General features: G+C 31.9%; 2 protein-coding genes, 2 long non-coding RNA genes and 4 pseudogenes across 6 annotated transcripts; 6 read left to right on the forward strand and 2 right to left on the reverse strand.

Annotated features, from left to right (window-relative positions):
* Positions 1 to 1,113: 1,113 nt before the first annotated feature.
* On the forward strand, positions 1,114 to 1,732 carry LOC104757288 (auxin-responsive protein SAUR65 pseudogene; annotated as a pseudogene).
* Positions 1,733 to 2,667: 935 nt separating this feature from the next.
* On the forward strand, positions 2,668 to 3,288 carry LOC109130519 (auxin-responsive protein SAUR64 pseudogene; annotated as a pseudogene). The gene has a single exon (XR_015585963.1). The product of XR_015585963.1 is annotated as an auxin-responsive protein SAUR64 pseudogene (transcript).
* A 288-nt stretch (positions 3,289 to 3,576) lies between these two features.
* Positions 3,577 to 4,760, forward strand: LOC147923820 (membrane protein PM19L-like). The gene is made up of 4 exons (XM_087495909.1): positions 3,577 to 3,895; positions 4,018 to 4,237; positions 4,333 to 4,378; positions 4,465 to 4,760. Exons 1-4 carry the CDS (start codon positions 3,769 to 3,771, stop codon positions 4,546 to 4,548), a joined length of 477 nt encoding a protein of 158 aa, XP_087352035.1. The 5' UTR covers positions 3,577 to 3,768; the 3' UTR covers positions 4,549 to 4,760.
* A 42-nt stretch (positions 4,761 to 4,802) lies between these two features.
* Positions 4,803 to 7,213, reverse strand: LOC147923821 (uncharacterized). Of its 2 annotated transcripts, none has more exons than XM_087495907.1 (4): positions 6,849 to 7,213; positions 6,050 to 6,639; positions 5,866 to 5,964; positions 4,803 to 5,083 (listed from the first exon to the last, which is right to left on the reverse strand). In XM_087495907.1, exons 1-3 carry the CDS (start codon positions 6,979 to 6,981, stop codon positions 5,872 to 5,874), a joined length of 816 nt encoding a protein of 271 aa, XP_087352033.1. In that variant the 5' UTR covers positions 6,982 to 7,213; the 3' UTR covers positions 4,803 to 5,083; positions 5,866 to 5,871. The 2 variants fall into 2 exon arrangements, with proteins under 2 accessions (XP_087352033.1, XP_087352034.1); XM_087495908.1 differs by having other exon boundaries at positions 4,803 to 5,088; positions 6,849 to 7,205.
* An 804-nt stretch (positions 7,214 to 8,017) lies between these two features.
* On the forward strand, positions 8,018 to 9,001 carry LOC147923822 (uncharacterized). The gene is made up of 2 exons (XR_015585763.1): positions 8,018 to 8,463; positions 8,681 to 9,001. It is a non-coding gene; the product is annotated as an uncharacterized LOC147923822 (long non-coding RNA).
* Positions 9,002 to 13,305: 4,304 nt separating this feature from the next.
* Positions 13,306 to 13,750, forward strand: LOC147923823 (uncharacterized; annotated as a pseudogene).
* Positions 13,751 to 13,943: 193 nt separating this feature from the next.
* Positions 13,944 to 15,063, reverse strand: LOC147923824 (uncharacterized). Its single transcript, XR_015585701.1, has 2 exons — positions 14,829 to 15,063; positions 13,944 to 14,213 (listed from the first exon to the last, which is right to left on the reverse strand). It is a non-coding gene; the product is annotated as an uncharacterized LOC147923824 (long non-coding RNA).
* Positions 15,064 to 15,876: 813 nt separating this feature from the next.
* LOC147923825 (eukaryotic translation initiation factor 4E-3 pseudogene) overlaps positions 15,877 to 16,206 on the forward strand; it is a 1,522-nt pseudogene continuing 1,192 nt past the window's right edge.

Raw genomic sequence — 16,206 nt, forward strand, 5'->3', positions numbered from 1 at the left:
ATCTATAAAATCATACACAAAAATATGGTTTGTAGCTCATAAGAAATAAAAAGCACAAAAGTAGATAAATATGATAATTTATGTTTTACATCAATATTTATAGTATTTTAAACTTTTAAAAGGTTTCGAAATATAAAATTTGAACCTTTTAAAAAGTTTTAATATTTATAATATTTTAAAACTTTTAAAATTTAAAATTATAATATTTAAAAAACTTTTTAAAAGCTAAGAACTTTTAAAAGTTTCAATATTTATAATATTTAAACTTTTAAGAATTTTAAAAATTATAATATTTTTTTGAAACTTTTTAAAGTTTTAGTTTGATCAAATAAAAACCGGATCAAACCGAATAATTTTTAAACTTGGACGCTTGATAAATCAAGCTTTCCCTGCTCATTTGTTGTTGGAAGCATATTAATCTTATTTATAATGGTTCTGAACCATTGTCTAAAACTTTTCTAGCCAATGTGGGATATTGTTCATAGGTTCTTTTATTTCCATAAATTTAAAATTGTCCCTTTTCTAAAAATTCTGGAAATTTTAAAAAATGTTAATGAAGACATGTCAAATCCTGATAGGTTGTTTTAAAATAATTCTTAATATAGAAAATTCTGGAAACTTTAAAAAATGTTAATGAGTGACATGTTTTTATTACAATTGGATGTTTAAAATCCTAGGTGGACAGCCTTAGAAGCTTATAGCTTCTACTTTTTATTAGTATAGATTGGTTCTGTCAAGATCCCATATGTGGTCCTTGGTTTGAAAGGGAGATTGTTGGGATACAATCCAAGTCTCACATCTGAAGTTTAAAGGAACTATAATTAATATATAAAGGGTTAGGGTCAATCTACTAATAGCCAATTGGTTTTTAGTTAGAAGCCCAAAATAAGCCCAAATTTAACAGGTTCATATACCACCCACACCCACATGGTCATGTTGTTAATAATTTAAATCCACAAGTTGATTTAGCAGATATGTTTGGTTACTAATTCTGGGACAAGAACTACATAAGCATGTGATTCTGTCTTCTTAATTTGGTTGCTTTTTAAATATATCTAAAAACTTCTTAAGAGTTTCTCCTTCTATATAATACAACAAAGCTTATAGCATTCTTCATCAATCACTACTTTCATTCATTCAGAGAGTTCTACACTACAACACAACTTACAAATCTGTTTTTTTTTTTTTGGCTCTCTAAGATGATCAACACTAAGAAACTACTCAAGATGGCCAAGAAATGGCACCAGAGAGCAGCCCTTCACAGGAAAAGAATCTCGTTTTCAGAGGTCAACTACTACTATTACTACTACTAGCAGCTCAACAACTGCTGTGGAGAAGGGCTGTTTCGTGGTTTACACGGTTGATAAAATCCGCTTTGCTTTTCCCATAAGTTACCTGAACAACTCTGTTTTCCAAGAGCTCTTGACAATCTCTGAGGAAGAGTTTGGCCTCACGGCAGGTGGACCAATCACGTTACCGTTCGATTCGGTTTTCTTGGAGTATCTCATTAATTTGATCCAGCGAAGAATAGATGGAGATACAGAAAAGGCTCTGTTAATGTCAATCTCTAGTGCTAGATGCTCCTTGCAACTACAAAACCAATACTGTAGTACTACTCAACAATCGCTTGTATTTTAGAGAAATTGACTGTAAATATTCTTTTCTTTGTACAAAATTCTACTGTATTAGATAGACAGATCATTTGAAAAATACAAACTACTATTTTCGTCTCTCTCTCGCTCTCTTTTAGATTGTCTCATCTAAATTTAACTTCACATGCTCTTAAGAACAAATCATCGAGAGGCATTTCACTGAAAGTCTAAAACATATCTACTCTGATACTATATTTTCAAGAAAAATGGTGCAGCGGCGTGTAAAAACGTCATTCATAATCGAATTGCCCTTACAACAAAAAGACTGCATCAAGAACATGTCGTTTGAATCTCAAGGAAATATGATTTTTTAGCAGAAATTGTTGATTAGCTGCTTAATCTCTTGACCAGAAAATCTATGGACCTACATGTTCTTCATCCTTGCTTCATAAGCACATGCCTATCTAATTGATCATTAATTCTAACCAGATTTGTTGTCCTTGATTTCACAAAAGATTTGTTTGTCCCCTGAATAATAAGTACTTGATCTATTATTTTTGTGACTCGCATTTGATTTAGCCGATGGACCACTAACCTACTAAGGACCCCTTATGCTAACAAACAAAGCTGTACAGATGCATGAGTTTGGTAATTTTTGGCTTCTCTTTTATGTATGAGTTCTCATTAATCATTATGTATATAAATGTTCATATAGTATTCATAGTTTCATACCCACATGAATAAGTTGTATAGTCCACAAGTTGCTTTGCAGACGTGTAATTGATTAATGAGTCGAGACCTTTAGGAAACCAGGAATAAGATCAGAAGGTTTTAATTAAATATTATCTTTGTATCAGCTAAATCTTGACATATAAACGTCCTTTATAATAAGATTCATACCCACATGGTCATGTCTTCTCAGTTCTCACTGTATATGTTTTGATCCACAAGTTGATTTGAAATAAGATTGATTGCTAACTTGGGGACCCTTTTGACCACAGACAAGAAACCTGGCATGTGTTTCTGTCTGAATTAGTTGGTCTAAAACTTGTTATATATAATGAAAGAAGCCTGTGGTATTCTTCACCAATCAAAACTTGCATTCAAAGAGTTCTTTCTACAACACAACTTACAAACTCTTTGTCGTCTTTTCAGATCTACAAAATATTTTCTTGGAAAGAATGATGAACACAAAGAAGCTTATCAAGATGGCCAAGAAATGGCAACAGAGAGCAGCCCTACACAGGAAAAGAATCTCATTCCAAAGATCAAGTACTACTACTAGCTCAACCGCTGCAGAGAAGGGCTGTTTTGTGGTTTACACGACAGATCACACACGCTTTGCTTTTCCGATAAGTTACCTGAGCAACTCTGTTTTCCAAGAGCTCTTGAAGATATCTGAAGAAGAGTTTGGCCTCTCCACGGACGGACCAATCACGTTGCCATTCGATTCGGTTTTCTTAAAGTATCTAATCAAATTGGTCGAAAGAAGAATGGACGGAGATACGGAAAAGGCTTTGTTAATGTCGATCTCTAGTGCTAGATGTTCTTTACATTGTTCTTTGCAACAACAAGAACAGAGTACTCAACAATTGTTTGTGTTTTAGAGTTTCTTTAGAGAAGATAGAATTTTTTTTTGTAAAGATTCAGATATTTTTATACTATTTGAAATGGGAAAAATCCACAATTGGCGAAAGTGTTCACATAAGGAACTGTTTTATAAACAAGTTTTCATAAAAGTACCAATTCGAAATTCTGAAATTCTTCTAAAATCGTTGAGAATTTTTTAAGAACAGATACCATGTCCCAGCCGGATAAAAAGCAAAATAAGGAGACATAAAAATACTGCTAAAGAATCTAAATTTTGTCTTCTGTAAGAACATCTTAAAAAACTCTTGAAAATTGGACAATACTTTCTATAAGTACAAAGAACAAAGCCAAGAATCTTGGGTTTAAATAAGAACTGCCTTAAACTTGAAGCTATGAACTTTACAACTCTCTAATCAACCTTTCTTGTATTACCAGCAGCCTTAACAAGAAAAGAACAATACGAGTTAGTATATAAAGTTGCTTCATTATGCCTCATTCCAAATAAGAACAAGCTTAATTTCCCTCATTCTTCATTCTTCTTTCTTCTCTCTTCCTTCCCGCTTTCGTAGTTTTCCCAAAAGGCAAAATGGCGGGTGAGCAAATGAAACCTGTAGCCTCTGGACTTCTTGTGTTGAACTTCTGCATGTATGTGATCGTTCTAGGCATTGGAGGATGGGCCATGAACCGAGCCATTGACCATGGATTTGAAGTCGGTAAGAACTAAGTTACAATTGGTTGGTATATCGAATTTGTATGCTTTTGGCACAAACTTTTTGTTCTTGTTGTTATTGAGGTTCTAACATTTCGGGTTCTTTTGAAAAACAAATTTGAGCAGGCCCTAATTTAAACCTTCCAGCACATTTCTCCCCAATATATTTCCCGATGGGAAACGCAGCGACAGGATTCTTTGTAATATTTGCGTTGCTGGCGGGAGTGGTTGGTGCGGCTTCCACAATCTCGGGCCTTAGTCACATTCGTTCTTGGACCGTGGGAAGCTTACCGGCTGCAGCCACTGCTGCAACTATTGCCTGGACCCTTACAGTTCTTGCCATGGGGTACTATAAATTTATAAAACCTCTCTTGTTTCACAAGCAATCGCATCATGTTTTAAGACATCGATGGTAAGACTAATCATTCTTTCTTTCCACAGATTCGCTTGGAAAGAAATCGAGCTTCAAGGGAGAAACGCCAAACTGGTGAGACTTTTCTCTATTCTAGAATCTCATAGACTCAGTTTAGGAAATCTCAGAATTATTGACTTCATGTGTCTTCTTCTGTGTAGAGAACCATGGAGGCGTTCTTGATCATACTCTCAGTCACACAACTTGTTTACATCGCCGCGGTTCACGGCGTGAAGAGACCTTAAGGGATCATGATGGGCTTTTGGGTTTCTTTTCTTCCGTTCGTGTCAATCATCCGAAACTTGGGATTTAGTGTGTGCGAGTATTTGTATTTGTGTGTGTGTGATTTTTAAATTCATAGGAAGCTTAAGATTCATGCATTCTTTATGTACAAAAGGATCAGAGCTTGTTTTGTGTGTGTCACTGTGTGTTCATGGAATAAAATCAAACTTTGAGACTTGGTTTCGATAAAACCTCTAAACATATCTAATAGACTATATAAAGAAGATAGTAGATAGTATAAATAGAACTATATTTTTAGTCTCATGAATCTAAAATCAATTTAATGAACAAAAGAAGACTGTATTTCAAATAGAAAGAAAACGAAATTTAACCCTATGAAGGACGTCTGGTCTTGTTCTCGTATGTTGCTAAAGCCGCCCACATTATTATCTATCAAAGACATGATGTACAGAGAAGAGTGTACGGACCGCAAATCCTGTTTTTAGGTTGTCTTTCAAGCTTTGGCTGTCAAGCGCATTCACCTTTTTACGTATCCCCCTGCTCTTCCGCAGCACAATGCAGAGAAGACACGTTCATGAGACAGGTTTAACATAATATATAGATAATGTTGTTAAATATTCATACAAGAAGAACAAAAGGAATTGATCCCTGATGATGAATGCAGAGAAACTAAAAGAATATGATCCTTTTACTTGTGGGAAGATGTTAGGCTAGCTGCTATTTAGAAATAATCTTTTCGCAACCCAAATAAACAACATCAAGGTAGCTCATAGCAATCAAGACTTGCAAACAAGAAAAGTGAGAGAAGCTAAACTTGAGGAACTTTATTTTATTACATAAACGCAATCAAAATTTCGAAGAACAGAATGATATGCGAGATACAATTATGCATCAGAACATGAATTTCAGATTCCTACGAGACTGTATTGTTGTTGTAGCTCAACCAAAACTGCTAGTTATTGAATTTACAAGCATGAGTTGTGTCGTTAGATCGCTACATTGATTCTAACCAGTTTCAGTGAATACTATAGATGAACATGCCTCTCAGAAAACGTTTTAAAGTGGATAAACTGTTTGAAACTCTAAGCTAAACAATCTACTGAAAAGGCATTCACAATCCAAGAATCTAACTCCATGAACCCTCTTACTATACAATGAAAATGTTTAGAGACTTCTGCGAAGTAGTTTCAGTGATATATTTAAGGAATTCAAGGAAACCATCGAAGGAATTCACAAATTGCAGGCCATGGGAGTTGTTAGTAATCAGGAGCCTCAACCAGATAAAGTCTATCTACGAAGAATCATAAACCAAGACTAACCTGTGTTTATCTATCAGATCCTGTCATAGCATCAAACAACCCGCAGCAACTTAGCCATGAAGTCCTTCGGACAACTGGTGGACCAGGCAGCAAAAGACACTGCATACATCAAGAAGATTCAGCTAACTGAAAAGAGACGAAAAACATATGTACATAATGCAAAAAGGATAATAGAGATGCTAACTTTTTCCTCAGAGGATACTGGAACTTCAGATTTTTTTACGCTCTCTAATTTTTTGCTTGTTTCAGCAGCAGATCTTGGAAGAGTAACCACCACCTTACTATTATTGTTTTCCAGTCCCGGAGATGGAAGACACTCTCCGTTTTTCTCAGACTTCTTTTTAACCAAGCTTGAGGTCTCATCAACATGCTCACTCTTTTCAGAGGTCACTGCTTTGGAGAGAGGAGCAACCACCACAGGTTTGACAGACTCAACAACGGGAGTGATTTCCGTAACTGAAGCTACATGTTTGGCTGGGTGAGTACGGTTTTCAGAAAAGGAATTGGTTGAGTTCCCCACAACACTTTTCTGGTAATCAGTTCCTCTTTCAACCGCAACTGCATTGTCACTTTTTTTGGGTCCAAGTCCCTGAGTAACATCTCCATCTCCAGATATCTCCTTAGCAGCACCTTTCACCATACCAGAAGAGGATAGAACAGCAGCAGGTGAATCTTTTTTCCCAAATTCTTCATTTCCTTGAGAACCACCAGGGGAAGAACTCGAACTGCTATCATCACTTCCCCTCCCATCTTGGCTTCCATGTTCATCATTCCCTGAGAAAAACGTTTATGTTAAATTAAAAGATCAAACAACAAATCACACCAGTACCACTAGAGTGATACGAGCCAGATCTCCCTATACACCTAACCATGAATTCTATACTGTAAATTTCTTCAACACAATCATCTATCGACCTTAGCAACAACGAATCGTAAAGAAAAAAAAACGAAAACGAAGCGGGTGGTGAGGCTATGAAATGTACCATGGAGATTATTATCGCCATTGAAACCCTTATGGTTGGTAGTAGTACTAGTAGTAGCTCCACCAATCGCTCCTTGTTGCTGCTGCTGCTGCTTCTTCCTCAAGGCCTTTCTCTTCTTCGCACCGGACGGCATGATTTGATTCGGGAATTAATAGAACTCGTCGCCGGCGAAAAATGAAACTGTTTTTTTCTTCTTCACTTCAAATTTCAAAATTTGTCTTCTTTCTCCTCCAGTGTGTGAGTTGGTTGGTTGGTGTGTGTGTGTGGACTGCGTTCTCCTTTTTGTCTCTATGTTGGGCTAAACCAGAATCTCCCACAGAGGAAAGAGATAAGGAAGTCTTTTTTATTCATTTATTTGATTCCTCTTTTTTTTTAAAAAAAAAAAATATATTTAATTCAACTTGCCTTAATTAAAAATTTATTTATTCAACAACAATACATTTTCATTTCTAATTAATTTCAATATTATAATTTACTCATTTAGAAGATTATACAATGGACACAACAAAGACATTATTATTGAATTTCACTATTTTAGGATGATACATAATTAATAAGGTGTTATTGGATTCTAATTTATAAAGATTTTAGAAGAGTTCAATAAAATCATTAGGGGTTGTTTGTTTGGGATTTAAAGAGAATTTTAATGATTTCAATAAAATCATAGAGGAAAGAGATAAGAAAGTCTTTTTTATTTATTTATTTGATTCCTCTTTTTTTTTTTAATTTTAATTCAACTTGCCTTATTTAAAAATTTAATTTATTTAAGAACAATACATTGCCATTTCTAATCAATTTTAACATTAGAATTAAGATTATACAATGAACACAACAAAGACATTAGTATCATATAAAAAACTAAGAGGTTATTGGTTTCAGATTTAAATAGAATTTTAAAGACTTTAAATATCATATAGAATCTGTTGTTATTAGATCAAAATTTTGTTAAACTCTGCTAACGTTTAGTTTTATTAGTTTGTGATTTGTAAAAATTCATTTAAAATCTTAACAAATTTAGGTTATTGGATACATACAATTATAAAGTCATGAAATTTTTTGTGTTATTCAATTAAAACAAAAAAAAAATCTAGGATTGTTAATGAATTCAATTATTATGTTATTGGTTTATTATTTTATATACTTTCTTCACATAAAAAGTCATGGAAAGTATCACAAAAATATAGAGATTGTTTAGAGCATTTTACAAAATTTTAGAGAACTAATCAACAAAACTATAGAATACTCTCTAGCAATACTTAAAAATCTTTCACTTATCCACTTTTAATGATTTTGTTGAGGTCTTCGATTTTTTTTATATAAATTTAAATCCAATAATATCCCCTCAATTTGGATCGAGTCCCGGCTCCTACGAATGTGGGAATTTGGCTAATGGGCCGGCCAGTTGTGGCCCAATGGTGATATGGGTTTTATTGTTGACTAATCTGTTTTTCTACTTTTTTAATAGAATTTCACTATTTTACCATTATGTACGAACATAAAGTACTGCCTTATTTTATTGTGAAGTGTAGTTTTGGGCGTTCGGATATTCGGTTCAGGTTCTGGGATATATCCATTCGGTTCCAGATTTTGGATAAAGGAGTTTAGGATCCATTCGGTTAGTTTATAACTTTGGTTCGAATTCGGTTTGGTTTCACTTATTTTCGGTTCTGTTCCGGGTTATCCGAAATAGTCAATTTTTTAAAAAATCATTCAATTTGATTAAATCTCAACAAATATGTTTTAAAACTATAAGATATTTTGATATTTGGTCTACATATATATGACATCGATTTGTTTCGGTTCGGTCCGTTCGGTTTGGTTAATTTGTCCAGGACTAGTGAAGTCATTTATTGGCCACCTTACTACTGCTGTTACTCTGGCGAGTTTTACTTTTACCACTACTAGGTGCTTCCCCACGCAACGCGTGGGTTGTGGTGTAGTTGGCACTTTCTTGTTTTTTTTTGTTGTCTTTTTCGTTTTCTCTTTTGTATTATTTCGTTTTAATTAAGCATATACGGGCTTTACCGTCACTTTTATTTATACACTATATGTTTATACCATTTCGTTTAGATGTGTATAATTGTAGCGTTTATTTTTTATGAATTATGAAGATGTTGTTTCTTGCTTTTGAGGATCTAATCTTATCATTGACTGATATTGTTTCCAATACATTTATTGTATTATAGATTTTCTAATTAACTGCTTATGTAAACTCTTCATACGTTGATGTTGTAATAATAAGTTATTTTTTTAAAATATCTTCTGTGTAAGTGATTATGTTTGTATGCCCATGTTTTGGTCTAATATCAATAAGATCGTTTCTGTTTTTCTTTAGTTGGCTTTGAAACCAATATTGAGTTAAGCAAATAATGGGTCGAATTATGGTGTTAATAAGTAATATAAATTCTTATGTATATATATTGTATATATGTGACTATAAATTTAGCTAACTAAAAAATTATGTAATATTTAAATACAATCTTGAACATATATATATATATATATTTTATTTGTGGAGGAATGTATGAAATTATTGGATAGAAGTTATTTTTGAGTTAAATGACCTTTAATGTCTTTAAAGTGAGTTAAATATTAATAAATTTTTTATATGTGTCTTGACTTTTTTTAAAAGGAATACCAAGTGTTTCCTTCCAAATTTGAAGTGATATAGTATTTTAGTTTTCTTATATGATTTTATGAACTTCAATGTAAAATTTTTTCAAAGTAATAAGTACACTCAGTGATTGAATTATAAAATTTTGAGAAATGTTTATTTCGTTTAATCATCTGCTCTTTTAAGTTAATTAGATAAGTATGTTGTTATTCCTACAAATAGGACAACATATATTATAGTTTAACCATGAAGTTAAGCAATGGAAATGGAACTTGTGGTTGCAAGACAAAATGCTTATATGTTACACATTGATCGTTTAAAAATGAATAGGAACATCTAATTCTCAAATAAAGTTGATTGTTTTGTTAAAACCAACATATGTGAATTTAGATTTAACTATGCAAATTTAAAAAATAAATATGAATAGAATAGAAAGGCAAGAAATATAAAAGAAATATTTTTTATATATAAATAAAATAAAAATTGAAAACAATATTAAATATATATAATATCTTTCTACATTAAAATATAGAATCAAACTCTTACAAGTTACAACACATATGAGATATAACAACATTTGATATTGGTAGGAGAGGAGGAGAGAATGTTTATTATAAGATGGTAATCCAAATTAGATAATGAAGATGAATCTTTAAAAAATAGAACAATGTAATATTTATATATATATAATACTTTCTAAATTAAAATATAGAATCAAACTCTTACAACACATATGAGATATAACAACATTTGATATTGGTGGTAGAGGAAGAGATAATGATTACTTATAAGATAATAATCCAAATTAGATAAAGGAGATAAATCTTTAAAATAAGAACAATGTAAAATATATATCATGTAGTCTCTAAAATTAAAATTTAGCATTAACAATTTACAATGATATTTCATTTTTTTTTACAACCCATACAACAAAAATAAGAAATCAAAAATAACAAAAGAAAATGGAAAATGATTTGAGGTATTGTAGAAGAGAATGAGAGAATGTGAAAATGAGATAGTAAAAGAATGTCAATATGAGAGAATGATAGATTGAGAGAATGCTTATTTATATGATAAGAAATGATGGAAGTTACATTTAGAACTATGGAGGCCCTGATTGGTAACGGCTGTTACTTATGACTGTAAAGACTTTAACTTTAAAATTTTAGCTGTAGAGAATTTGGCTGTAAATGCTTTAACTGTAGAAACTTTAAAACTTTAACTGTTAAAATTTGATTGGTAACAAATACTTTTAAATCGATAACGGTTACTTTTATTATTAAAATGATGATAATAATGAAAATAAAAATAATTATTATTGAAATGGATCTTAAAAGAAAGAGAATAAAATAAGGAAAATTAATTTATAAAAATAAAATTATGTAAAATATATATATATAAACTTGTGGAGAGATTTTAAATATAATGAGAGGAAAAAAATAAAGTTTTTATATTTGTTTAATTTTAAAGCCTGAATTTGAGGCTTTAAAAAATCTGAGTAAACAACGAAGAGAAAAAGAAAAAATGGCTTACAAAACTTTAAAAAAAATAAAAGTCAAAAAAGTCTGATTGGCAAATTATTGGCTGTTAAGTCTTTTATTTGTTTTAAAGTCTTAAAAGTCTCCTACCAATCAGGGCCGGAGTTACAATAGTAATTTATTGTGTTTGAATAAAATTGAGTGGTAGAATATGATTAATGCATAATTTATTTTATTTTCAGTTATAATTTTATTTTAATGTGTGAGTTAAATGTATTGTGTTTATTGGATCTTAAATATTGTTAAAAGCAATTAGAAAGCAAATAAAAAATAAAAAAAAATTAGAAAACATTAAATGAAAATCAACCAATAAGGAGAGACCAAACCTTACTTTATATATATGATATATTGCTTTAAACTTTGAAATGAGAAATATATTATAAACAATAATTTTACATGAGAAATATATTAATTTAGCCAACCAAAATATGAATATAAGTTTAGCCAACCAAAATAAATAAAAATATTAAAATTTAACCAAAAATAATTTCTCTTGAAAGATAATAAGTTAGTAGGAGGAATGAATTAATGTATAATTATTGGATAGGAGTTACATTTGAGTTAAATGAAGTTACATGTCTTTAATTATAAATAAATATTTTATTTTTTTTTTAACCTAAAATAAAAGGAATACCAAGTGGCTGAATCAAAATTCACATGATTTGGTTGTTTGTTGATATAAACTCAACACTTACACATAATATTTCAAAATAAAAAATATTACTTTTTAAGTGACAAACTAAATTAGTTTTCTTATAAAATTATATGAATTCTTCAATCTCAATAATTTTTAAAATCCCAAGGATAACTTATATTTTTTTGGTTTTCACTCATCAATTTAATTTATAGTGCTAGATTTCATACTAATGGTTTCATCTTTAGAGAATTTAGTGAAATGATATTTTTAAAATTATATTTTATTTTTATATTTAAGTTCCAGTTGAATATGTTTTGTTTTTTGGATCATTTTTTATTTTGATTAAAGACACAAAAAACCAATTGTTTAATTATATTCTTTTTGTTTTCAAAAACCTCAAATCATAAAAAATAATATATATATTATATTGATATCTGCAGATTTAACAATTGATCACAAAACAAAATAGTCTTTATAAATGGATAAATGGATAATTATATTGATCTTAAATATTATATTGATCTTTAAATATTATATTGATCTTTATAAATTATTAAAAATGATACATGAATATGTGAGATAACCAGAGACATAATAGATAATTACATATGGATCATTTCAACTTTATAATCTTATTGTGTGGTGAATATTGTAAGGAAGTATGAAAATAATGAAAGATGTTAATATAAAATAGAAAATGGAGATAAACATTTTAAAAGATTAAAATAAATATATAAGATATACATATCATACAAACTCTAAAACTAAGCTTTTACAATGATATTTGATTTGATTTTTTATAACCCATATAACAACAATAACAAAAAAATACAAAACAAAACAAAACAAAACAAAACAAAAAAGAGATTTGAGAGTAGTGGAAGAAGATGAGAGAATGAAAGAGTGATAGACTAGAGAATAAGATAATGAGTATTTATAGGAAGAGAAATGATGAAAAATTACATTTAGAAAAATGAGAGTTACAAGTCTAATTTATTGTTTTGTTTTAATACAATTGATTAATACAACTTAGTGGAGAAATAAAGTTAATGCATAATTTATAGGGAGAAGGTATAAAAATTTTAGTTTTATATTATGTGAGTTAAATGTAAAAACTAATTGTTTTAAATTTATGTTTTAATATAATTTTTTTTTTTGTTAAAATTATATTGCCAAATGGACCAATAAGGAGAGACTGAAACTCTACTTTTATATATATTATTTTAGAACCAATGGACTTTCAACTTAAAAATCAGAGTCAATGCATTAAGCCAACGATAAATTAAAAAAAAAAAAAATAGTAGACTTTGTCCATAAAAAATATATATATCTGTCAACTCAATAGGATATCCTAATTTTTGATGGTTTAAGTTTAGTTTATAAACACTAATGTGATCATGATATGCAATTAAGAATTGTAAGCACTTTTTAAGTAAGAGGACTTTGTCAGTAGTAGAGAGAAGACAAAAAAGCCTCTGTGAAGATCATCATAATCATGGGTTACCACAAACTTAAGCCAAGTACTCAAAAACGTGAAACCCACCTGCCAAGAATCCAAAATCAAGGCTACAAAAGAGAACCCCACCTGAGGGAGGCAGAGAGCAACACATGCCCTGTTCTTCGTCTCTCAGAAGTTGCTTTCGCTTAAAAACAAAGCAATAACACAAGATGAGAGCCACGGGACCACTAGTTACGTTTAATCAGAAGATTTATGCGGCGTTGCAAGAACCTCCTGATCAGAATCACCAAGAGCTGTCCCAGACGCCATTACCGGCATTTGAAACTTGAGAAAGATTCTTCTTCTTTCCTCATCATCATCATCATCATCTGGGAAGAAAGCCACAAAAGCGTTGGCTTCATTCTTCCTCTCTTTCCAGAAGCAGAAGCAGAAGAAGGAAAAGATGAAGCGACTTAACGAACTCAGGAGTTTCTCGGATGCCGTCAGTGAAGGAAGACATCAAAAACTGAATCAAGAAAGAAAGTATTCCCATCTAATCTCACGCCGTCTGGCTCTGTCAAGGTAAGACACATTCACAAGAGGTCACACAGGGTCATGATCCACCTAGAGACAGCACAAGCGCGTTCCTTCCATGACTCAAGAAGTCCAAAACAACTCGAGTATCATATGTATTGCTTTCAATTTGATTACATGAATGAATGTTTGTAGTAGGATATCTCATTGTCGTGGTTTTTAACACTAAGACCCTAATCTAACTGCCTCAGGATGGATGTATTATGAGTGCAAATTATTAAATTCTTTGTAGGGTACGATTATAATAAGACTGAAGTGTGTGATTCAACAAATCTATCGGAAAAAACTTTGTATTAGAATCAGAAATGATGATAGTTCAAGAGTAACCACTACGAAACAACTTTCTCCAAACGGCAGAGAAGATAGACATCAAATAATTTTATACATCTATCCTACAAGCACGGACCAATGGCTTCATTCCCTAACCCCAACCCTGGGTGGAGGGTGGGGGATAAGTTAACACATCTCAACTCACCGGTTTCAACCAGGTGAATGTCCTTGGATCAGTTCTTGGCAACATCTCATTTCTCAACTGTATGATGACCTATAAAAAATCAGGGGAAAAGAATGCAAGATATGAAAAAGAAGATTCTCAAATGATTAAAGAAGAAAGCAAAACCAAAACAGATATACACAATTTATGCAGTAGCTAAGACAAACTGGGAACAAGATTTCCTAAGACCCCTTAAACGAATACAACCGTCACAGCCTAATAGTAGTGACCTTAGATTTTAAGCCACACACACACAGCATTACTTGGATCATAATTCCAATTAACCACAGCTAAAATTGGGCTTTTGACACAAAGCTTTCGTCAGTCATTGCTAAACAATCACATTTGATATTAAACCTTTAATAATCAAAATTGCTTATCATATACATCAAAGACTCAAGATTCCTTTAAAATTGCACTCACGGGGCTCCCATCAAATTCACAAAATCAAGCTTCTTGCAGTACTCACAAAACCTAAAATGAATGGTGTTTTTTTTGTATAAATTATGAAGCTAAAAACCCAAACAATCGAGAAGCCTACATTTATAGATAAAAAAACGAACAGCATCAAGAAAGAAAAGCAGAGAATTAGGGAAACCCGAGGCAACGCAACCAAATTTGAGAACAGAACAAACAAATCAAAAATAACTCTCTAGTAAATCTTACCATTTCCAAGGAATCTCTATACGAGCTTGAAAGAAGTGAAGCCATGGGCGTAAAACTATGCTAAATAGATCCAGTTTTGGCAAACTAGAAATTAGTCTTAAACCCTAAATAAGAGAGAGAGAGAGAGAGAGAGAGAGATTTAGAAAAGAGCTTAGGAGAAAGCGAAAGAACACAGATATCGATGAAAGAGTGATATAGAGAGAGAGAGAGAGACTTGTTGCCGTTACGCGAGTCCAAGGTGTCTCTTTTGTTTTTTTTTTTAAAAAAGATTCAAACTTCACTGTTTACTTCATCATTACTTTTTATTTTATTTTTAAAGATGTTCTAGAACATACTTTCCCGGTTACTATGTCCGATAATTCCGATTTCATCTCTATATAGTACACACACAGTGCATTTAAGTAGTATAGTTAATTAGAAAGAAACATATAAAAAAAATTAGTATAGTTTTTTTTTTTTTTTTGTTTACATAAGTAGTATTAAAAAGTTTGCCACTAGAGAAACGGAATAAAACCATTCACCAAAACGGACCTTTCACGTCATACAAAAGAGCCACGGGTCAATGTACTCTTCTTCTTCTTTCTTCTTAGCGTCCTCAGTTTCTTGCACTTTCCCTACAATGTTTTACAATTACTTTTCATTAAGAACACTGAACACCCCCAGAATTCATTCTAAAAGTTATAAATCTTAACGTTATCGGATATTTAAAAAAAAAAAAAAATTGCCTTTGGTTGCTTCGTCACCACGGTAGGGAGCATTCTTCTGACGAGAAAGCTTTTAGTCGAAATCTCTCTTTCTCTGTTTTTGTCTCTGTTTTATTCCAAACTAAACTTTATTATATATAAAACAATCATTAGAAAGAAAAGAAAAAAAAGAAACCCGCGCACTTAAATGGGCCTGATGGACCAAAACTGGGCTTTATACTAAAGAATAAATACCACGCTCTCTCTCCACCGTCCGTCTGTAACTGTGAACAAACTCGACGGAGCGAAGCGAACGGGAAAGTAACTAACTGATCGAGCGAACGAGTGAGCAAGAGAGAAAAAAAATGGTGGTGGTGGTGGTTGAAGATTCTTCAGTATCGACGATGATGGCTGCAGAGAACATTGATCCTAACACCCCGACGAACCCTATCCTCAAAGAGAAGCATGTTCCGGCGATTAAGGCTATCTCCTCCGCCAACGAGGACGGTCCGCCGAAGGAGAAATCGATTCTTTCCGGTGGGAACAACATCGCGTCGAAGAAATCAACCACCGTAATCCAGAAATCGCACTTGATCCAGAATTCTTGGGCATTTTGGTTCGATGCACCTTCGTCGAAATCGAATCAAGTCACATGGGGAAGCTCTTTGAGATCTTTGTATACATTCTCTTCTATA

This window comes from Camelina sativa, chromosome 17 (genome assembly GCF_030686135.1).
Source record: "Camelina sativa cultivar CO46 ecotype springtype chromosome 17, ASM3068613v1".
Classification (NCBI taxonomy): domain Eukaryota; kingdom Viridiplantae; phylum Streptophyta; class Magnoliopsida; order Brassicales; family Brassicaceae; genus Camelina; species Camelina sativa.